Source organism: Copadichromis virginalis, linkage group LG17, assembly GCF_057382275.1.
Source record: "Copadichromis virginalis isolate Kocher_CV1m ecotype Utaka linkage group LG17, C_Virginalis_male_GT1.1, whole genome shotgun sequence".
In the NCBI taxonomy this organism is placed as follows: domain Eukaryota; kingdom Metazoa; phylum Chordata; class Actinopteri; order Cichliformes; family Cichlidae; genus Copadichromis; species Copadichromis virginalis.
Genome location: NC_140634.1, coordinates 9617740 through 9641004, shown reverse-complemented (window position 1 = coordinate 9641004; position 23265 = coordinate 9617740). Strand labels below are relative to the sequence as shown.

Genomic DNA, 23265 nt, shown 5'->3' with positions numbered 1-23265 from the left:
GAGAGCGCTGATCCCCTCTCGCTTTCTCTCCGCCATGTTTTCCTCTTTAAATCTTGCTCTTGTGCTTTTCTCTTCTTTTTTCCTCTCTCTCTCTGGATGCCTTTTAGGCCTTTGCTCCTATTGGTCATCACTTTGTGTTTGGTTTTTCTTTTACACCTTTTGAGTAAAACTCCACCTCTTTTTATACCTAAATGCAGATGTAATTGTGTTACGAGCTCAGACAGTGTTTGCGGTGCATGCACACTAGGTGCATTTCAGATTTTCTGATGCTTGAGTTTCTGTCTTTTCAAGCAAAGTTCTAGAGAATCGCTTAGCCTGTGTGCAAGTGATTTTACGAGGGCATAAAAATGCTACTGGGTTATTGTTTTCAAATAAAAGACACACAAAATGAAAGTAACTAGGTATTTATTTCTTTAAAATAAGAATACAAATGAGTTCATGCAGAACCTGTTGTTAAACAAACCCCCACCCCCACCCACTTCCTGTCACAGCTGATCGTAGATTCAACAAGCACACTAACTGTGTGCACACATTGCGTTTCTACTTTGGAGAGAAACTCATTTAGTTCATACAAATGTAAAAAAAGGAAAAAAGTTTGAGCTCTTGCTTTTGAAATTAAGGCATTTGAAGAAGATGGTGCTTGTAGCAAAAGAGTCCTGCTTCACAGTGAAAGAATACCAGCAGACTGAGAAAAGCTTGTGCTGATGACACCAAACTTTCCAAATGCTCTCATCTTGTTTGTTATTATCAGCCTTAATAGCATTTTTCTCATCTTATGAACTGATGAATGAATGAACTTTGTCAGGAGGCATGAGTGAAGCCTTCTTCTTAATCCATTATTCACTGATGTCATTGATAAGTACATATCATATGTGTGTGTGTGTGTGTGTGTGTGTGTGTGTGTGTGTGTGTGTGTGTGTGTGTGTGTGTGTGTGTGTGTGTGTGTTGGGGGGCTGATTCGGTGAGTTTGAAATGTGATTCTCTCCTTGCATCTCCTTCTCACCTTTTCATCTCTCTGCCCTTCTCTCCATCCTGCCATTCATGCCCCCTCTCCTCTCCTTTGCAATCTTCTCCAGCTGCCCCCACCCTCACCCTCCAACCCTGTGTGACAGACAGGGTGTCCTCACCTTGTAACGATCAGTGACATCCAATATGTTTGGCTTGGGGATCATCCCCTGTGTGTCCATTGTGCGTTGTGTTAAACGCTTTATTGATTAGCCATGAGTTAATTACGAATTACATCAAGACTGTGTGTGTGTGTGTGTGTGTGTGTGTGTGTGTGTGTGTGTGTGTGTGTGTGGGTGGGTGTGTGTGCAGGGGGTCTTGCACACTTCTGCAAGAACCATCCTATAGGCCTATAGGCAAGCATCTCAACATTACCATGTTACATGAGTCACCCCCGCCCCTTTTCCCATTAACACCCATGCATTTATGACATTTCCCAGTTATAGTTATAAGCACTTTAAGGTCATGCAATATTATTATTATTTATTTATCTTTGCTCTGTGATTGTGTAGTGAGAAGTGAGAAGGGTTTGCTGCTATTTTGCACCCTGGACACTTAATTGTGTGGAGTCCAGAAGTTGACACACCCTGTGCAAAATCCACAGCAGACCTCTGGAAGCTAATGTATTCTGGATTTAAGCTCCATTGTAAAAAAAAAAAAAAGAAAAAAGAAAAAAAAAGGAACATGCACCTGACCTGCTCTGCTGCAGCTCTGCAACACAGCCCCTCACATCTGACTTCTGCCAGTTATAATCCAGTTATCATAATAATAATAATAATAATAATAATAATAATAATAATAATATCTTTGCAATCTGCAACTGCAAGCACTTTTTCCAGCCTTTTCCCCCCTCCTTTTTATCCCGTGTCAGTTTCTCTTTGACATTGCCGTGTACTTTGCAAAAAGAAAAAAAAAGAAGAAGAAGAAGGAAAAAAGGAGCGAAAAAAAATCTTTATCAAATCCCCATTCTGAGGCTTTCAATAAGGCAGGCCATTACCTCACTGGCGCTTTTGTTCGGCCTATACAAGAGAGAACAAAATGGTTATTCAGGAGGACGCTTTAGATTTTTATTGTGGGCTCGCTATTCACAAAGAGCACCGTTATTGTATTAAAAAGAACCATCTGTGGCAGAAACAATGGCTTCAAATTATCTGTGAATACCCAGTGAACAAAATATAAAGCTTTTTCCTGCTCATTATGTGGGCTAAGCTAGGGGGTGGAAGATAGGAGAGGAGAGGCACAGACTTTGCTATAACTGACTTTTGTTGTTCTTGCTTGCATTCTTCTCCTTTTTAAATCGGCCCCCTTTTCACATTGTGTGTCGCCATAAACGGCTTTTTCTTGTTGCAGGGCTAGCGGAGAGGAGACAGCGGAGAGCTCCAGACAGACGACGGGGCTGCACGCCGGGATCTGCACGCCGACAATCGCGCACCGAAAGCGCACGGACTACCAGGTGTTGGTGGTTGGTGGCTCGGGTCGGGGGGGATACGAACGGAAAGTGCGGGCTGGGTGCCGGCGACTGGAGCTCTGCCCCGGACAGGCTGAGGCTCCATCAGCGGTGGGAGAGATAGAGACGAAGGAGGCTGAGCGACATGGCAACTTGTTTAATTTCTGCCAATCAAGACGAGAGGAAGACAACTCCCAAACTGGCAGTAAGTTGGAGTGCGGCGGAGTGGAGAAGCCCTGTGCGTGTTGGTGTGTGCGTGTGCGTGTGTGTGTCAGTGTGTGTGTGTATAAAACAGTGTTGTGGAATGACACTGCCTGGAATCATGAGCTTGACTGACTGTCTGTGTTGTTGTCGGCCGGTTTGGTTTTCGTGTAGCTCAAAAATCATTTACATTTAAAAATTATTTAAATTGATTTAGCTTGATAAAAATATAAAAACACATTCTAATTTTTTATTTTAAAAACTCACGAGTATCATAGTATTTGCTCTGAGCTGTGTTCCAAACCAACCCCGGCTTATTGTTGTTACTTACAGGCTTAATTTACGCGCCTCTGTGCTTACTGTATTCGGACCGCCATAAATTTACAGTAAATCCACGTTTACATTTTACTTACATTTCACATTTTCTTACATTGTATCTTCTTTTTTTCATAATTCCTCGATGTCTTTTATGTTTAATGACATCAGTTCAGTTTTGCAATGTCTTTAAACTTTAGAAGCTTGACCATATAATCGAATTTATTTAATTCACTTTGACATTTTTAGTTCTGTCATTTAAAAAATCAACAGCAAATCGTGTTTAAATATTTAACCTGCTTGATTTTATATATATATATATATATATATATATATATATGTGTGTGTGTGTGTGTGTGTGTGTGTGTGTGTGTGTGTGTGTGTGTGTGTGTGTGTAAAACAATCTCTTCATGTATTTTGTATTATTCGCGTTATTAATTATGGTGAAGATTCTGCTTAGATTATTTCTTGTTTGCTTCTTTAGCCCTTGTGGCAAAAAACAAAAAGCAAAAACAAAAAAAAGAAGTTTATTTCACCTGAAACAACAAATGTGGTTTTTATTTTGTTTCACTGTAACGGGAGTAAATCCCTTCATAGATTTTGCCATGTGTTGCATTTGAAAATTGTCACCGGTAAACTCTGATCATTGAGATCCTCTGTAGAAGGATTCTGACAGGAGATACTTGAATCATTTTCCACCCATACTTGTTTTTAAAAAATACTCTTGCAGAGATTACGTCACCTAAATTGGTGCAACCACATAAACAGCATTTTTAGCTTCACAGCCCGCTGCGTGTTTGCAGTTTTTCACCCCAAACCTGGTGAATATACCATGGGGGCTTACAAGTGGTCCGAGGGGGCCGCCCCACTGGTTTCTCCCTTTTTTTCCTTCTTCTTCTTCTTCTTCTTTTTTTTTTTTTTTTGTTAAACAAATTCAGGATGATTGCGGATGCATGGGGCCATTCCCGACTGGCTGGGGCCTGCTTTCAGAGAACCGCAGAGCCCCGCTGTTCCTTTATTATCATAAGCAGATTAGAGGTAGGGGGAACACACTCAGATGCAGATAGCAGCCGAGCGGCCCATTTCAACCTTGCATTAGAATGGACCGAGCTGCATGTGTCGCCTCTCGCAGCCTTTTAAGCACAAGATGAATCTTATGTAAGGTTGCCGGGGGCCGGCATAATGAGTGCACGAGGGAAGGGGTGGGTGCGTGGGGGATCCGCTCCTCTATTTATTATCAAATGATTAAAAACAAAAACAACAGAAAATCGTCATAATAAGGCCCGATATGTTGACTTTCAGTTGGGATTTCATCTGGTTGAAACGGAATTTTTTCAGGTGTGTGGACTTCATCTCTCTTTAATTATCGTGACTCTCTGGCTTAGCGATCCAGGCCAGGAGATGTGTGACAGGTGACTCGGGTTTTTCGGAGCTTTTTTATTACAATATATTCAGTATATATTTTTTTGTCTAAGGGCGGTTTTTGTGATAAAAAAAAATACTGAGGTTTTTAGACTCTTCTTTTTTAAGCATTTCCTTGGCGTTGAACTGAACTTCTAACTCATCCTCTACTCCCCTCAAGTTTTGCAGTCGCGTGTAGGTCCCGTGTTCTCCACTAGGCGGCACTGGTGTCACGCAGCACAGAGGCTCTGGGCACCTCAAATACAGTTTGAGCGCGGGGGGGGAGAGAGAAAGAACTAAAACAAGTGAAACTAACACTTCCAGCACAGACCCCTCCCCGCAACAAAAACTTTTTTTTTCCTCCCAGAGACTCTAAAGCCTGATAGTTTCGCACTCTGCGGCATGTGTTTCCCTACACGGTAATCTCGGCCTGCTTCGGCCTGAGGTGAAGCAGGTGGAGGCCGCTCTTTCCTCTCTCTCTCTCTCTCTCTCTCTACCCCCCCCCCCCCCCCCCGCCGCCCCCCCCCCGCCCCCCCTCTGTCTCTCACACACTCACACACACTTTATTTGGCTGACACGCTCGTTCGGGCTCACTGAATGAGCTGCGCCTTTTGTGCAAACACACTTTATCTTAAAATATTCCTCACCTTTATTTCTCCCCCTCCTCGCGTCCCCCGGTAAGGCCTTACTTCGCCCTCTCTCTCTCTCGCTCTCTCTTACACACACTACAAAGCCCTAACAACAACAGCAGCACTCGCAGTGGAAGTGACGTGGAGTAGGGTCTTTGTCCGGACAGATGTAGCGACAACATCCCAAACAAAAAAGCGCTTATTTGTGCTGAGATGAGCCCGTCTGCCTTCTGTGTGTTGGCATTCAACTTCACTAAAAGGGACAAAAAGGGGGGGGAAACATCTTGGATTACCTTTCCTCTTTTCAACGCTAAAAACCAGCTCATAACCCCCCGGCCCTCCCTCCTTCATACGCACACACACTCACAAACGCACACACACACTCAGACACACAGTCATTCGATGCTTTGAGTTAACTAACAAAGTTTATTTAAGTGTTGTTGTGCTTTTGTTCTGATGGATGTGGGTGGTGGTGTTGGTGAGCGATTGTTGTAAGCGGAGGGGAATGAGTGACTTTTCGATTTTGGGGACGAGGGTTAGCTCCCGCAGGCTGTGGCTTGTGTCGGACGCTGTCTCCACCTTTAGGGTCGAATGATGCTGAACATGTTTGATAGTTGCGCATGTGCGTTTGACTCCCAGCTGTGGATTTGTTGTTAGAAGTAAAGTCTAAAGGCTCTAAAAATCATTTCCTGAACGTTTATACTGTCATTTATTCTGTTTAGTTTTTTATCCAACTTTAACTTTCTGTGTGGGGCTAAAAGTTTGCAAGCAGCCACTTTCTCGCTTCTGCATCACGCGCTCTCTCAGTATGAAGTGTGGAAATAATCATCAAGTGCTCCCATTAACATGTTCCCACAGAAAAATCCCCATCAGCCTGGAAATAGTAAATATGTACTTGGTATTGGCCATATGGGCACCCTGTGTATGTGTGTGTGGCTCTCTCTGTGTGTGTCTGGGGCAGGCAGACTCCGCCCCTTTATGCTAATTAAGGTCTCCCATTGGCGTGTCGCTGGGAAAAAGGCCGGCTCTGATTGGCCGAGTCGAACCCATTTATACGCTGACAGCCCCCGGTCGCATGAATGGTTGTCTATTAACTTGTTTCACAAACTATCCGGAGTTGTCACGGCTCGGCTCGGGCGGACAGAGGCGAAAAAGTGCGGGTTTGTTGACGCTCGTTTTCGGAGAAGCGACGGGAGAAGTTTTGTGGACACAACATTAGCGGGGAGCTGTTTTGGAAGAAGGCTCTCTCTCTGCGCGCTGAGAGGGAGAGAGAGAGGAAAACAGAGCGAGTGTCTGTGTGTGTGCGTGAGCCTGTGTGTGCGTGTCTCTGTGTGTGTGTGCGCGTGTGTGTGTATATGCGTGTGTGTGTGTGGAGAGAAGCGGCTTGATGCTTGTTGTTTTTGTCCAGAGAAAAGTTGCATAGAGAAATCCCGGCAGGTAACTTTTCGCTGCAGCCCTGCTCGCTCCTCACTGTCCGCTCCTTTGGCTGCTGGAGTTTTTCTCTTGGCTTCTTTGTTTTTTAACATTTTTTTTCTGGGATTCAACTTTTTTGAAATTAAAAATCTGTTCCCGATGTATAACATGATGGAGACTGAACTGAAGCCCCCAGCTCCCCAGACCAACACGGGGGGCACGGGCAACACCAACACGTCCGGCACCGGCAACAACCAGAAAAACAGCCCCGAGCGGGTCAAGAGACCCATGAACGCCTTCATGGTGTGGTCCCGGGGACAGAGGAGGAAGATGGCGCAAGAAAACCCCAAAATGCACAACTCGGAGATAAGTAAGAGGCTGGGCGCAGAGTGGAAACTCCTGTCGGAGAGCGAGAAAAGACCTTTCATCGACGAAGCCAAGAGACTGCGGGCCCTGCACATGAAGGAGCACCCGGATTACAAATACCGGCCCCGGCGGAAAACCAAGACCCTCATGAAGAAGGACAAGTACACCTTGCCCGGTGGGCTGCTGGCTCCGGGAGGCAACGGGATGGGGACCGGGGTCGGGGTCGGGGCCGGGCTGGGCGGCGGAGTGAACCAGCGCATGGACAGCTACGCCGCGCACATGAACGGCTGGACCAACGGGGGCTACGGCATGATGCAGGACCAGCTGGGTTACCAGCACCCGGGGCTGAACGCGCACAACCCGAGCCAGATGCAGTCCATGCACCGCTACGATATGAGCGCCCTGCAGTACAACTCCATGACCAGCTCCCAGAGCTATATGAACGGCTCCCCGACATACTCCATGTCCTATTCCCAGCAAACCACGCCAGGGATGACCGCCCTGGGCTCCATGGGGCCATCCTCGGTGGTGAAGTCCGAGTCCAGCAGCTCCAGCCCGCCCGTTGTCACCTCGTCATCCCACAGGGCCGCCCCGGGCTGCCAAAGCGGGGATCTGAGAGACATGATCAGCATGTACCTGCCCGGGGCGGAGGTCAGCGAACCGACCGCCCAGACCAGGCTACACATGTCCGGGCACTACCAGAGCGCCGTGCCCGGGACGACGATCAACGGCACGCTGCCGTTAACACACATGTAAGAGACATGAAAGCAAGAAAGAAAAGGAGAGAGAAAGAGAAAGAACTTTTATAAGAGAAACTGTGGACTACTTAACGTTGGACTATTTTTGTACAGAAAAATTTCGGGGTGGGAAAAGTTGTATAGAAGTCTCCAAGAAAAAGAAAAAAGGGACACACGACTCTTTTTTATTTTGTCTTTTTTTTGTCTCACATTTTATTCTAAGGAAGCTCTAGAGGAACGGTAGGAGATCCCCCACCACCGCCACAGCCACCATCCCCACCCCCTTTCACTGACGGATGAAGTTTGGAAGACTTTAGAAAGTGGGAGTCGCAATCAAAAAATGTTTTATTATTGCAATCACCCTTTTGTACAGTATTTATCAAAGAAACATTACAATCAGACGAAATTTGTTTGTTAAACTGCAAAAGGTTGCATATTTCTTTTTCTATTTCTCTTTTTTTTCTTCGATTTGTTTCATTTTTCCTGTTTTATATAAAGCAACGCCAGTTCTGCAGATAAAAATATAAAAAAAACAAAAAAAGTGAAAGATAGCAGAGCTGAAATTCTTATGGGAGCTCATTTAACACTTCACAACACTGGAAAGAAAAAGGGGACATGAAACGAAGCAGGTAAAACTGCTCTTTTTGTTGTTGTTGTTGTTTTCATTTTTAAAGGCAGCATTACTAAACATTTTATTTCTTGGAAAAAATATATATATATTAAAAAAACGACGCCTTTTTTGTTTTTCCTCTCAATGCAGCTTAAAATATAGGTTCTTAATTTATATTTCCGTCTCCCACTTTTCATCTGTTAGAGGTATATGACGCTTGTACTTTTTATTTTTTATTTTCTAATTGATTTGTACAATTTCTGTATATTTCCTGTGATATTTTAAGTTTTTATTTCAAAAAGAAGAAAAATTGTTTTGGGTTTTTTTTTTTCATTCCCGTAGTTGTATTTTAAGAATTGTGGCCTGTACGCAGAACAGCCAACCACTCCATGTATATATACTGGAACTAATACCATCCTTATAACAGTTACAATTTCAGCTGAGTATATATTTTTTTTTCAATATGCAGTTTGAAATGAATAAATTTTGGAAATTTGGATACTTGAAATTGTTTGAGTTTTGATTTGATTCATCACTGGGTTTTCTTTATCTTGTTGTAGTTGTTGTGTGCCAGGCAGTCATCACATGTTAAGTTGTCATCTGTCTTCTTCGTCTTCTTTTAAATGTGTACTGTAAATTCTAGTATTCTTAGTATTCTACTAAGTGCTTACAGAGTACAGCTTTGGGGCGACATGCCTCCTTTAAAGTCCACAAATAACTGTGCGTCGTGGTTAACCACGTTTCTATTTTCTAGTTCCTGCGGATGGCCACATCAAGCCCAAAGTTTGTTGCCTGTTTCCTAAAAAGTGGGGGGAAGATTTTTCCACCAAAATACCCATCATCCCCAGGTATAGACTGTCATTTCTCCTCTTTTATAATTATTACTATTAAGAGCCGGTTTACGGTTTGATGTTTTTTCTTTCTCTTTTTAAAAATGTAATATACAAACTACATTTTTTCCCTTTCTTTCTTTTGTTCTTCTTGGATTACTGGGCCTTCTTTTGTAAGGCTGATAGATGACTGATCATGCAGGAGCGCTAATGCCAGGCGCAGATCTGATTCCAGGTTATTTTAGATTAGAGAAGAGAATGTGTGTCATCCGTGGGTTTTTATTGTCTGCTGACACCGTGTTGCAGTGTTTTTTGTGTTTGTTAAGGAGTATTTTCAGCAGCTTAAACCTTTGAGTTCAGGCTTTATTTCCTCTCGTTCATTGAGTTTATCCAATAATAATGATAATACTAATGATAATAATAATAACAGCAACAATAATATCTATTAGTTTTGGAAGCTTTCTCTGTGTTTCTCTCACTCCTTTCAAAACACGGAGCTGGCTTATCAGGCTGAAATAGACCAATTAGGTGGAAATTGAAGGTGGAGCCCTCTTGAAGGGAGCCTGGCCGGGATGCTTTTTCCTCGGCCGTGTAATAGCTCCACGCCGATACTCGAGTGTGGTCATTTTAATTTTAATGTTTAATCAAACGGGCCCTGCTGTTTCCCGTTAACCCCGCTTCTCATGGTTCAAGCTCTCCGGTGACTTGCTGCACACCACCACCACCACCATCCACCCTTATCCACCCTCATCCACCCTCTGCCTTAATAAACAAAAAACAAAAAAACAAACGCATACAGAACAGACTCCAAAATAATCCACCCATGCACCTTTCTGCCAACCAGGCGGATTCCTCCCAATCATAATCATAATAATAATAATAATGATGATCCTTATGATGAGCTAACAGCTCGCCCTGAATTTAACAAACGGTTTTAAATCTGTGGGGGGAGAGTGTGTGTGTGTGTGCGCGCGCGCATTGGGCCGTTGTGTCTTGCAGGCTGTGTCCCGGGGGAGCGGCAGATGAAGAGGCCCCTCGGTATTCATCCGTCCAGTTCTCCATCTCCCTCCCTCTCTCGCTTCCTCCTAATCGGACCTTTCGCAGGTCAGGGGATCGTTGGGAGTCCCATTAATTATTGATGTAAACAGTTGAATCGGTTGTAATAGCCGAGAGCGCTGGTGATAAACAATTTGTTTTATTAATTACTTTATTCCTGCTTAAAAAAAGAAAGGAAAAAAAAGCAGACGCGTAAAGATCTCCTGTTATGTTTCCAGGAGCGCCGTGGGCCCCTGCAGGCCCACGGGGCCCCGCAAAATGATCATTTTTTTTCCCGGCTGAGCGTGGCACCTTTGATGTGATGGAGGGGAAAAACCTTTAAAAGGCAAAGAACACCAAACATGCTCGATGGGCAACTTATATTTTCCGTGGCGTGTCATAAGACCTGTGGCTGACTGGTAAAGACTTCCATGTGGACACAGGATGCTTGACTTGAGGCCATGGGCAGCTTTTATTATATTATTATATTAATGCTCCTATTTTCTATTACTGCCCCATACCCAGCCACTTTTTTTGTTTGTAACCCTTCTGTAAATGGTTTGCTCTCTGTGTGAGCGAGGCAGTCACAAACTAGGACACTGTGAATGTTCACTCGGAAAACACTGATATCGCGCTATCTCGGTAGAAAAATATTAGCCCCGCATTTAACCCCGCGTGCTTTCCAAAATCTGAGCTGGTCTGAGAGGCTCTGAGCTCCGAGCCCGGCGTTCCTGTTCAAACAGCACAGCTGATAGCGGGAATTAAGTGGCCTGCCTAAAACGTTACACCCCACATGTGGTGTTATTAGTCCACGGGGACGCTTTGAACGCGTCTCAGTGTTCAGATGTATGTTTGCTGCACTTTACGCAGTCAGGTGTGTTTTGTTTGGCCCGTGTAGGTTGAAGCTGGGAGGCCCGGTTGAGGTGTTCCCCTTCATCCTTTCGTTCACTCATTACTCCCCCATCCGACCGTTCATCCATCCATCCATCCATCCATCCATCCACCCACCCATCCTTCTGTTCCTCGCGTGCAGAGTCTGGCTGCCCCAGCTCGAGGATATTTGGCCTGCAACAGGTGGTAAGCGCGCGCCTCCTGTTTTTTTTACGCCTCGGGTTAAAAAAAAAAGAAAGAAAAGAAAAGCAATAAGCTCTCAGATGTTATCTGTGATAACCTGGTATGCGTCTGTGCCCATATTGACGTGCGTGTTCCGTTACAAAGGTGTTTCTATTAAATGCAATTAAAAATATAATGACTGTAAAAAATAAAAAGCAGCGCAGCTTCTAACAGGACATCAAAGTGGAGCCGAGCATTTTGTGTAAACGCTGTGAAGTGAGCTCAGATTAAACTGGCTCAGCGAGGCCTGCTGGAATTTCAATGTAAATAAATGAAGAAACGGTGGATCGAGTCAGACCTGTCATTTATCCTGGACAAAATCCAAATCCCGTGTTTGTTGTTCAGATTATATTATTATTTATTATTTAATTAGGTCAAATGACCCACCTACCAAACGCGCGTGCACACACACGCAAACACAACGAGCTTAGTGGCCTGTAATCCCACGAGAGCCACTTTCCCTTTTCACCCACCACGCAAATAATAAGGGGGGGGGGGGGGGCGCTGACGTCACCCGCACATGAAGCGTCTATCTCCGTTTTCATAAAATCGCTGTATGATTTTTTTTTTCTTGCAGGTTTTTTACAACATAAAAACTCTACCAAGTGTACACGCGCTGGCTTTGAAACCAAGCCGTTATTATTATTATATAGCTAATAACAATTATTATTATTTTTATTGTTATTTTTATTATTTTAACAAAAGGCAGACACAAGACTAAATGGGAAACATGTTTAGTAATAAACGAGCCGTGATGAGACAAAACAAACAGCCATGGATCTGTGTGTGTTTTTATCATTCTGTCTGTGTAACTGACGCCATGTTTAAATGTCGGTCAGAGCACGATCACGGTTCCCTAAATAAGGGGGAACCCGGCCATCCCCTTGTTCTCGGGCCGGGTGCGGGGTACGTGAAAAAAATTGGACCGCTTCTATAAATAATCCCAAACGCCCTGTTTAGATCCGTCCTCTCGTGTCGCGTCGTTATTCTGCATCCCTCAAGTCTTTTTGTTTTTTAAGGCTGCCTGACATCTCTGCCTGCATCACAGCGCAGAGAAGAGTTGAATAGCAAAACTGTCAGAGCAGAGAGCTGTCGTGTGTTTCAGCTGCCCGTGTGTGTGTGTGTGTGTGTGGAGCGCAGAGGGACTGAATGGCAGCCAGTAGCCTGCTGATCTAGCGCAGGTGCAGGGGTTCTCTCTCTCTCTCTCCCTCTCTCTCCCGCTACTGCAGTGAATAGGACCACACACTGACACAGACCAGCATGCCATCAGCCTCGCGCTGCTCTCGGCCTGCATTCTCAGAGGCTCGAGGCCTCTGCGACAGCCCCCACCCACCACCCCTCACTCCCTCTCCCACCACTTCTCCCCCTCCTCCCCCACCCCGTCACTCGTAGCTCCAGCTCCCGTTTATCATCTCCGCTCATTGATGCTGACAGCTTTATAGAGCGCCATCATTAAGGACATGCACAGTTTGAAGGGGGATCACGACTCTTTAGTAAAAAGCAAAGAAAAAATCCCCACAACCAAAACACCAGTGTCTCTGTTTCACCGTGCGGTGCCTCAGGTGTCCGCGTTTTGTTCTTTTCGTGTCCTCCATCGGCCGTGAACGCGCACGTACAAAACTTTGGAATTCACTCCCGTTTGCAGTAACATTAAAGTTGCTTGATTGTTGTTGTTGTTTTGGGGGTTTTTTTTGCTTTACTTTCCATTGTGCCTAAACTCTTTTTTAAATATCCATCACTAACTGCATGTCATTACGAAATCTGCATTCCGTGTTCCCGAATGACACTTGTAAAACTCGTGTTTCACACCCACGCGGTTGCATAAACGTGATGTAGCCTACTCCTGCACTCTACTTACTTTGTTACTTTTTTAAGGCCTTTTATAAATTAGCGCTGCAGGCCTCGCTTAAAGGCCTCCCGGGCTTCCTGAACCTCAGTGGAACATAATGTAAGGGCTGCAGATCGATTAAATTTTCTTGATTAAAGCTGATCATGGAACTGATCATATACGCCTCATTTTGCTTCTTGTATAAAAACTGAAGCCAGGATAAAGAAGGCTGGGAGAGGGATGGATACAGAGGGATGTGAATATTTTTTTCCCCTCTGGCTAAAACAACGTAAGGCCTGGCGCAGGTTGCTGTAGCCTGGTAGGAAACCTCTCTTGCCATGCGCTAAAACGGACCCGAGCTTTGCCACAAAAACGAGTAGAGTCGATAAATTAGAGGGCTCATTAGAGGAAACAAATCTTTACTGTTCACGGGCCACTTACAATATATTTGGAATGAATTCTAAACTCCATATATTTATATATATATATATCGAATCGAATTTAATAATTAAGGATAACTTTAATTATTTTAATCTTTGTTTCCTTGCATGCCGGTTTAATGTAGCTGTACTTTCAGTCTTCATTTCTGTCATACACTCATTAAAAAATCTAGAAATAAAAAAAACACACACACATACAAAATGCAAGTATCAAAAAGCACATTGTCTTATAACTAATTCGAGTTAATACAGCCATAATGACAGTATAACGGCATGCTAATTGGCCTTTTCCCTTCACAACAATGCTACCAGATCAGCATCTCTTTATTATTTAATAACGTCAAACGCTTGGCTGGCTGTGCTGGCTGCTGAGCCTGCTGGCTGCTGTTGGGGAGAGGACAATGCAGCTCCAATTCAGGAGTTTCACTCAAGAGCTATATGATCGCTAAAAAAAAAAAGAAAAGAAAGGAAAAAAAATCAAAGCGATTAGAGGAAAGCCAGAGATTACGCACTGCTAGTGACGCTGGCGGTGCGCAAAGGTGTCTTAATCAAACCAGTATCGCGCATATTTATGCTTTTTCGTCTCTTTAGAGCAACAGGTGACCGGTGTGAGGTCCGTTCCTGCAGTTACAAGTGAAAATCGGTCCTTTCTTGTCCGGATATTAGGAGACTGGTGAGGGCGGTGAGCGTGCACTAAAGCATCCTCTACATATACTAGTTTGTCGGGAAAGTCCACCCAATGTCCGATTATAAATAAAGAGTGGACATCGGAAGTGATTCAAAGGCAGAAAGGTATAAACTCAGTCAATAATCTCAATTAAAAATAAATAAATAAATAAATGAATAAATAATAATAATAATAATAATAATAATAATAATAATAATAATAATAATAATAATAATAATAATAATATGCATTTCTCTTCTGTAGACTTTATAAAACAGAGCGACAATTTCCCGACTCCCACAGCATGTCGTTTGTCTGGAACAACATGAGCGGGTTTCTAGGCTGACTGCCACCCCAAGGCCGGCTCAGGCAACTCAAGGAGACCCGGGGGGGGAGGAGGAGGGGAAAAGGAGAGGGAAAGTGGACGGGTGGGGTGTTCTGCTGAGACACAGAAAGGGCCGATCTGTGCTGCAGTGACTGGCTTTTTCTTTCATTATAACCCACCACACCCACCCATCGACCGCCACCACCCCCCACCGGTGAAAGTTTCGATCCACTTGGCTGAGGTGTCGTACTTTTGATTTTCGACAGCGTCACTTTTCGAATTAGGGCGAATTTGAAACCGAGGTCTCGATTTCTTTGCTCCCAGAGTCAGTCTTTGGATACATTTAGTGTTCGTTAGTCTACACAGCCGAGAGCATCACCGAAGCTCTCAAGCCCTTTATTCATGTTCCACATGGAGAAAACCGACGTTTTTTAAGCATTTATTTCTTTTTTCTTTTTTTTCCGGCACTCTTTATTTTCCAAACTGTTAAAAGTCAAACAATAAAATACCGATTGCACAGGAAACACGTGGCAGACAAATTTTGATTGATTTGAATTTTTGCACCAGATTTCCGCGCATGAAGCCAAAGATGAGTGTGACAGCGACATATTGTTTCATGTTAGAATGAGTGTAGCTGACAGGTTTACTGTCAGGAGCCTGTTTCTGTCGGGGCACCATAGCTGGAGGTGGTTTGCAGGCATTCGGAGACTCTTTGATAGAGAAGGCTGTTGAGCTGATGGGACTGAATCATCATTAACAAGCCAACAGACACAGGAACCCCCACCACCACCACCCTCCCTCCTCTGGTCTCATTTCCCAGCATAGACACTAACCTCTTTCACTCTGTCATCAGCCCGACTCTCTCCCTCTCTCTCCACCGAGTCCAGCACAACAGCACAGTCCATTGTTCCCGGGCCCCCCTCCCTCTGCCTGGCCCCCCGACCCAACTGTTGACCAACAACTACACTCGCACATTAAATCGGGAGGGGGCGGCGGGTGCTGTCCTATTTTAGAATATGACACATCTAGAAATGCATGCTGAGAAAAAAAGTGGGGCTAAATGGGTGAAAAGGTGTGGTTTTAGTGTTTTAGTACAGCAGAAAGTCCGGCCAAATGATACTAAAGAGCATACACCCATTATGAAGACCGTTCTAGAACAGATAAAATATATTTAAAACAGTCTGATATTTTGCAGACTGGTCCAACGCAGTTAGCTCATCTGATTGCTTTTCAAAATAAAAGCAAAGACGCACACTCTTAAAAAAAGAAAAAACTCTAGCCTTTTTGTTTTTCTCAAACTGAGATTTTTACCTATTTCTTTTTTGCTTATTTATGGATTATACAAAGTTCGTAAATGATAAATGTTAAAGCAGGCTTCAGTCTTTTCAAACCCAAGAACAATCATACATCAAACCTGGACAATATCCAAACAGTACAGACAGAAAAACCACGAGAACTCTGATCACTTTTTCCAAACCCAAACAAGTGAAACAGGCTTGATCATGTCTGTTTATAGTGTTTGAATGGATGTTTCTAAACTGGGCCACCTTTTAGTAGTGTATCTACAGTTTTAACAACATTGTTATACACTTTAAACAAAGTATACAACTTTTACCACCCAGTGCTACTAATATTTAATTAAACCAGTGTAATTTCAGAGGGATTCTGCTGTCATTGTTGTGGAGATTGTGGCACATGTCATCAGTCAACACTGGGTTTCGTTTTTAAGGAACACTTGGAAGAAAATGTGTTCATGTGGGGTTTATAAGGTTAGACTTGTATTACAACATGTCACAGAGATGGTGCAGTTCCTGAAAGCCTGCTGAGATATCAGCACGACACTTTCCTCTGCTACAAGCGCAGTGTATACATACACATAGGGCCCGCTTCTGTCTTCCCTCACTTTCCCCTTATTTTCTCTGGTCTCTAACTATCAGATAAAGGCTGAAAACATCCTCCATGTGTCATTTGCCAAATGGTTTTATGGTTTGGGCCTCAGCAGCAGCAGGCACATTTTGATTTGCGGCGATACTGTTTTGATAACTCGTGTCGACACGCAGATCACTTTCTGTCACGTAGAAATGCCATAACTCTTCCAGTATTGAATTATTTATCTGACCTTCTCTTTGTTTACTTACATTGTATTCTGCATCCTTAGCGAGTTTAAACATTTTGCATTGAAGCAAGGAACTAGAGAAGCTACAAATGTGCTGGTTTAAACTGACTGAAATTTGTCAGACAGTTCAGAGTTCAGGGAATTTATGACTCTTTATTTGGCCCAAAACAAAATCCTACTAGTGTTTTCTCCCCCTTTTTTTCAAGAATTGAAAACATAGAGTCTTAAAGGAAGGCGAACACGGCGTGGCATGGAGCCTTCCCTCTTTAAAATTTCTGCATTTACTCAGCTCCGAGCGAGAGCAATTTCCTTTTATTATGCGTAAAATCTGGCTCGCTGGACGATGGTGCGGACTGTAGTGTAGATTTCGATTGATTGCATCAGTCACTATCAGGCTATTCTGGAGCTGGTGACTCTGAGGTCTCCCTCTCTTCGTGTCTCTGACAGAAGCTGTTGTTGAATGGAAGAGTGGCCTCTTTCAGTGTGGGTGTCCCCTCGGGGCCAACTGGGAGAGATAATCAGACAGGACAGTTACAGACAGACGGACGGATGGACGGATGGGCAAGCAGATGCAGTAGACTGAAGTTGTTTCTCCCAGACTCACAAGAATTTGAGACTGGGGGTTGTAATGGTGGGCAGGGTTATTATTTTCTACACGTTAAATGTTTCAGATGGTGTTTTAATTTGCTGTTTTCATTCTTCTACCTTTAAAAGTCACTCAGCGAGGTCTGAAATCCCGTCTGCAGATCTGTAGTGGATATGCAGCAAAATCTTCTGTTTTATCTCACAAGTGGGTGCAGATTAGCTCAGATTGGACTGGATTAGATTAGAGTCTTGCTGCTTCTTGTAGCACAGCACACACACGAAACAGGAAGAAACTAAGATTACTGTAATGATTATAAAAATATAGAAATCAGCTCTACTCATAAATGATGATATGAAAACGTTAATTATTTCTGAAAATCTGATGTTAAGAAAAAAGATGTCACCTTGTCTTTGATTATATTTACCTCAATTCATCCTAGTTTCTCATTTCATCCATAAAGATACAGACTTAGAAACCAGGCTTTAGTGTAACATACTATATGCTCTTCATCTTCTTTTTATCCAATCGGGAAAAGCATTTCTCTCTAGGGAACCATAGTTCTGTAGCTGAAGAAAGTGTGTCCCTTAACGTAACTCTGCACCCAGATATATTTGAGCTTTAAAGTGTTCATTGTGCGCTGTTAGGCTACAATACTGACATTTTTTTTACTACAGTTGTTCATTTATTATGATTTGCTTCACTGATAGTGCCGGCGTATATTTTCCAGAAAAAAAATACATCAAAACAAAAAATCTTCTTGTACACTGAAGCATTAACTATTTGATTGAGTGGCTTAATCACTAATATGTGATCTTACAAATGTGATAAATGTATTAATATGAAAAAATAATCGCAACCCACCCCCTTTACTCGAGCTCATATTTCAAAAGATTGCATGATCATTACAGTGCAGCTCATTGCTGGAAGTTTCCATCACAGGTTTATGAGTACACCTGTATGTGTGTGGGTGGGTGTGCGTGCGTGCGTGAGGGAGGGAGGGAGAGGGACATGGCAAATATAGGGCAGAAAGTGAGAGAGAGAAAGAGAGAGAGAGAGAGAGAGGGAGAGAGAGATGTCTGCAATAGGTTGGGTTGGGCAGGTCAGTGCTGCAGCATTTGATTGTAAATAAGCGAGGAGTCAGTTCACACGCCGATCAAGTGACTGCCGGGAACAAGCGAGCCATTTGAATCAGGTGGCTATCTCCCTATCTGAGAGATCAGAGCCCTGTCACCCCCCCCCCCAACACACACACACACACACACAACCTGCCTCCTCCCTGTGCTCTCGTCATTGTGTGTTGCACAGTAAAGGGACACACACGCACACACACATGCACACAAATGAAATGACATGTCCCTCCCTGCTGGCTGTAAGGGCAGGCAGAGTGGCTGGATGAGATTTCACTGTCTCACGTTAGAAGAGGAGAGGAGGCAAGAGGAGAGAAAAGGAAAGGAGGAAAAAGAAAAGGAGAGGCGGCGAAAGGAAAGGAGAGAGAAAGAGGGGGACCCCCCCCCCCACCAAAAAATAAATAAATAAATCATCCAGAAATCTTTCCTGTTACCGGCTTTGTTGTCTCTCAGAGTCCCTGCAAGGAGAAAGTGGTTGAAATCATGTTTCTGTTAAACTCGTGGCACAAAAAAATCACTACAAGTCAAAGAGACCTCATGGTTACACTGTAAACTTGTTCAGTCTTTAAAATGTGAAGTAAAAAAACAGATTAAAAAAATGAACGGCAACACTGAAACCACAAGACAGTTACAATATTTTGAATCCAGTAATGACTCCAGATATTGTCTTTATAGGGAAATAAAATAAAACATGAGAAGATGAACTAACAATTAATTTTCAAAAGGGCTGGCAGTCGATTTCCATCAACAAATCACTAAATTTGTTCCTTCAGGGCAAAATTCATCAACAGCCAGTACTCTCTTTGCACTGACCATACAACCCTGAGAAGCCAGAGGATGCTCTGCAGCTACACTGCTTGTCACAATAAATACCTGTGAAAAATGGATCCGACACACACACACACTGCATTCACACGCGTTCTCTTTTAGTGCTGCGTCTCAACAACGGCCCCCAGGGGAGTCGATGATGTGCGACAGCTGCTCCCTGTTCATATTGATTAAATGACAGCCGGGATCATTTACCGATTTACAGACTGACGGAGCTCAAACGTACAGCGCCGCCCCGAGGGAGCGTTTCGGACTGTTAGTCCAGACAGCCTGCGGTTTATGTTCACAGCCGCCGCTTTAATGCGAACATCATCCTCTACCCCACTGTGTCCCTCAGGACACACTTAAAAGATTATGCTGTTCATTTTCGATGTTGAGATCATCACTACAGTGACTTCTAAACAAGCGCAGATTAAGTCATGATGACACGGTGGCATTGCAATGTAGTGATAAAAAGGTGATTTAAAGGAGGTTTAGTAACTGTTTGTGTTTGTTTCACAGTCAAAATTTCAGTTTCCTACCAAAAGGACTTTTAGGATTCCACAATCACTGTATGCATGAGAGGCATGACAGGAAGGGAGGAGGATAGCTGGAATTTAAGACAGCAAAAGAAAGGATGGGACAAGACTGGGATGGACTTGGCAGGACAAGGAAGGACAAGACAGGTCAGCCTGGGCAATATGTAGCAGCTATATTTAATGTGATAGGATAAAAAGATGCAAAATAAATCAGGGGAATACAAGAAGAGACATGAATGGCTATAAAAAGTGAGGACAGGACAAGAGAGAAGAAACCAGACAGCGGGATGGAGAAGCAGGGCCGGCTGTCCCATTACTGGGAGTTTTGAGTCTCTTTGTAGACTGTGTCGCCCTGGGAATGAGCCAGGTGAAGCTGTTGAGCACAGATTAAGGCAAAGATGGATCAATCGCCTTAATATTAGGGTGCGTGAGTGACAGCAAGCCCGGGGACACAAACACCCAGACTATTGATTTTGATCTCTCTTGAATTGCTTTTCTCAAGGCATACGCATGCCGTCAAACATTTACAGTTGCACACACATAAAATCATGACAGGCCTCATTGCTTTACTTCCGTCTGTCATTCTTTCACTATTACTGTCTAAATCAGACACAGTCCAGTTGACTTTTGTTTGAGACTCGATGGGCAGGAACCCTCTGGCTGTGCTTCTTAATGAGCTTATAAGATATTTAAACAGTAGGAGGGAGGTGACTTTAAGGAAGCCATTAGCAATAAATTGTTGCCTACTAAGATGGTTACAGCGTGTGAAGAAGCGTAGCCTGAAAAAGTTCAAACGTGCCGATCAATGCGCGTATTAGAAATTGCAAAGTAACGGCAAATTATCCAATAACAGTAAAAAAGCAGAAGGAGGTGCGAATCCATACATCGTTTTCACCAGTCCAGTCTTCAGTGCTCTCAAACAAAGAAGCGTGGAAAACTCTCGAATAGTTAAAAGTATTATGGATTCATATAAAGGCTACTATTACAACTTTCTTCCATTTACTTTGGTATGCCTGATTGCTTGAAATACTACAATATCTATTAGCCTTGGATGTGGTTGCTATGGAGAAGAAGCCATTCAGGGGCACAAATTAGAGCTGTGGCAAATTTAACATACTGCATTATTATTATCATTATTATTTTTAATTAACTTGCTTATTTCTAACTTTTGGATCATCAACAAAAACTGGCATAGATGCTTTCCTTTAAAAAAACAAACAGTGTGGCTCAGGTGGGAGAGCAGGTTGTCTACGAATGGCAAGGTCGGTGGATCGATGCCTGACTCCTCATAATCTCCTTCAGCCCGTGTGCCAAAGTGTCTTCGGGAAAGCTGAGTTGTTCCTGATGCAACTGTGTGAATGTGTGCGCGATTGGGTGATTGCACGAGTGACTGAGACCTGCAGAAGAAAGCGCCTTGAGCACTCAACTGAGTAGAAAGGCAGCATGTAAGTGCCAGTCCATTTACAGTCACAGTCCTCAGATGAAGGAGGTCATGGTTGTTGCGTGGATGGGTAGTAAATTAAAAGAAATGTTGATTACACGATGTAGTGGCTATAAATTAAGTGCATTATCTGCACTGAAATTAGTCACAAGCCTTGCTTTACATGGGGTCAGAGAAGAGTAAGAAAGAGCTTTTGTTTTTTCCCCGGTAGTTATTGGTCGCTTTCCCCCGTTAGCTGGGATAGATGCTCGAACAACTCTGTAACTGTGGACTGGACTAGGAAAGTGTCAAAGTGTCGACCGGTAGAGAGAAACCTGCCCACTTATTGTCATGATACATTTTTTTAAACCAAAACCTCTCCCCAACTGTATTAAGTGTTTAAACCTTGATTACAAAGGTTACTGCCTCTAATTAAGCAATCATTTAACAACCGTGATCCAAAATCTGCAGCTGGACTGATTTCAACCTTTTGCTGTAGGCTCTGTGATTGGATTTATCTCAGCACAATGCTTCCTGAAAGTTACTCTTCCAGGTTTTGTTTACACAAATGTGTGCCTTTGACAAACCTGCTCATCTTTTGTTCTGACAATTCAATCAGTCGCTTTTTTTTCTCCCCAAGCTCTGGGAGTGCTCCAACTGCCTAACGCTATCCAATGAAAACCAACAGGACTTTTCCTTCCAGATCCCCGCACAACCCACCCTGAATTATTTCTTCCGTTTAAAGAGGGGAAAAAAGTGCAAACTGTGCATTTACTAAAAGTTGAATGTACACAAAGGTGAAGGAAATGTGAAACAAGCAAATAAATATATAAAAAAATCTCCAATGTGGCAGTGGATGATGGGAGGGAAGTCTGCATTGGGAGCAGTGGCCTAATAAGGCTAAATACCAGACTGTGAATAATCTCCCAGTAAACTGTCTACTCATGAAAAACACAGAGATGCAACAGCAGCAACTCTCGCTTTCTGCCTGGCTGTCCTCCCTGCCTCCCTCTTTGCCCCCCCACCCCCCCACCAGTATCTTTCTCTCTGTCCACACCGCTCTCTCTCTCTCTTTCTCTGTCGCTCTTCTCCTTCTTTACCTCCCTCGCTCCTGCTCTCCTTCCTCCCACCTCTTCCTCGCTCCTCGTCTCGTCTCGGTAAGTAGGATAAGGCTTGGAGAGCTCTGTCGTCGTGGTAACTGCCAGAAGTATTCAGTTTGAAGTTTGAGGAGGTCAGTTTGCGGGTCAGACTAACCCCCCTCCCCAACCACACACACACCGACACACACAGAGCCAAAGACAGAGTAGGGGTGTTGAGGGGACCCCCGTATGGGCCTGGGCCCTTATACATGAGGGGATCCGGAGGGGGAATTGATGTATTTGGAGGGGCAAGGGCCACTGCAAAGCTCTGCTACTAAAACAGTTGTGGTGTCAGAACTTTTAGAGATTTCTCGGATCAAAATTAAGCTGATTATGAGTGATATCGGACATTGTTGTGCTGGGATTTTCTGCAGCTCACTGACTTCAATCACTTTCAGTCCTTTAGTATGATGATCAGCAAACCCACACCTCAATGCTGATTTATGCTAATGGATGTTTCAAAGCTTTTACGTCTGAAAAGTGGAAGAAATCGAGGGGAGTAAACATAAAGAAAGTGTCTGCTTTCATCTCTTATCCTTCTCTTTTTTCTGAAGGAAATTTTACCTGACAGCGGATTTTGATGTCCTAACTTGTTGAAAAGTACCACCATTGTACTGACAGGAAAAATAAAAGTGCATCTAAAGCTGTTAAAGCTCAAGTCTTCCCCGTCCACGTATCAGAGGAGCTGGTACAGTACTAGCAGCATACAGACACCACCCCCAAAAAACAAAACCATTAATTCTGGCCCAGCGAGGCTCAACGGTCACCAAAGCCTTGTCAATGAAACTTTGTTGTCCCGTTGACTGTAAGCCAAAGTCTCCCCGTGCACACTAACAGCTCTGGCAGTGTGTCCACTCACACCTTAAACAATCTGGCTATTGGGCAAGAGTTTCAGCCCATCAGTCTCCGACAAATGCTTGCACTCCGAGCAGGCGCAGAAGCCCTCGACTGCTTCCACACTGCCGCTGCAGGTTTGGACTCCTCATCATAAACTATTGTAAAACAAAAGTGAGTGAACAGGTTGTAAAGCTGAATCGGTATTAGTTAAACAACCGCTACTGGAACCTGCGCTGTACGCGATAAACTGATTTATTCTCTTGTGGCACAACAGTCATCTGTAAAAACAAGAGATGAGTCAGGTTAACTGAGCAGATGACGAGTAAAGTTTC

General features: G+C 43.7%; 2 protein-coding genes across 8 annotated transcripts in view; both read left to right on the top strand.

Annotated features, from left to right (window-relative positions):
- The window catches only part of LOC146688981 (uncharacterized), a 94557-nt gene that overhangs the window by 44578 nt on the left and 26714 nt on the right, over positions 1-23265 (top strand). For 5 of the 7 annotated variants that reach the window (XM_085435900.1, XM_085435899.1, XM_085435896.1 and 2 more), the window contains exons 2-3: positions 2356-2657; positions 8879-8972. In XM_085435900.1, coding sequence (XP_085292026.1) covers positions 2356-2657; positions 8879-8972 — 396 coding nt within the window. The remainder of the gene's footprint in view (positions 1-2355; positions 2658-8878; positions 8973-23265) is intronic. The other 2 variants (XM_085435901.1, XM_085435902.1) reach the window with 1 other exon arrangement.
- Positions 5999-8621, top strand: sox2 (SRY-box transcription factor 2). Its single transcript, XM_085435895.1, has one exon. It carries the CDS (start codon positions 6571-6573, stop codon positions 7531-7533), a length of 963 nt encoding a protein of 320 aa, XP_085292021.1. The 5' UTR covers positions 5999-6570; the 3' UTR covers positions 7534-8621.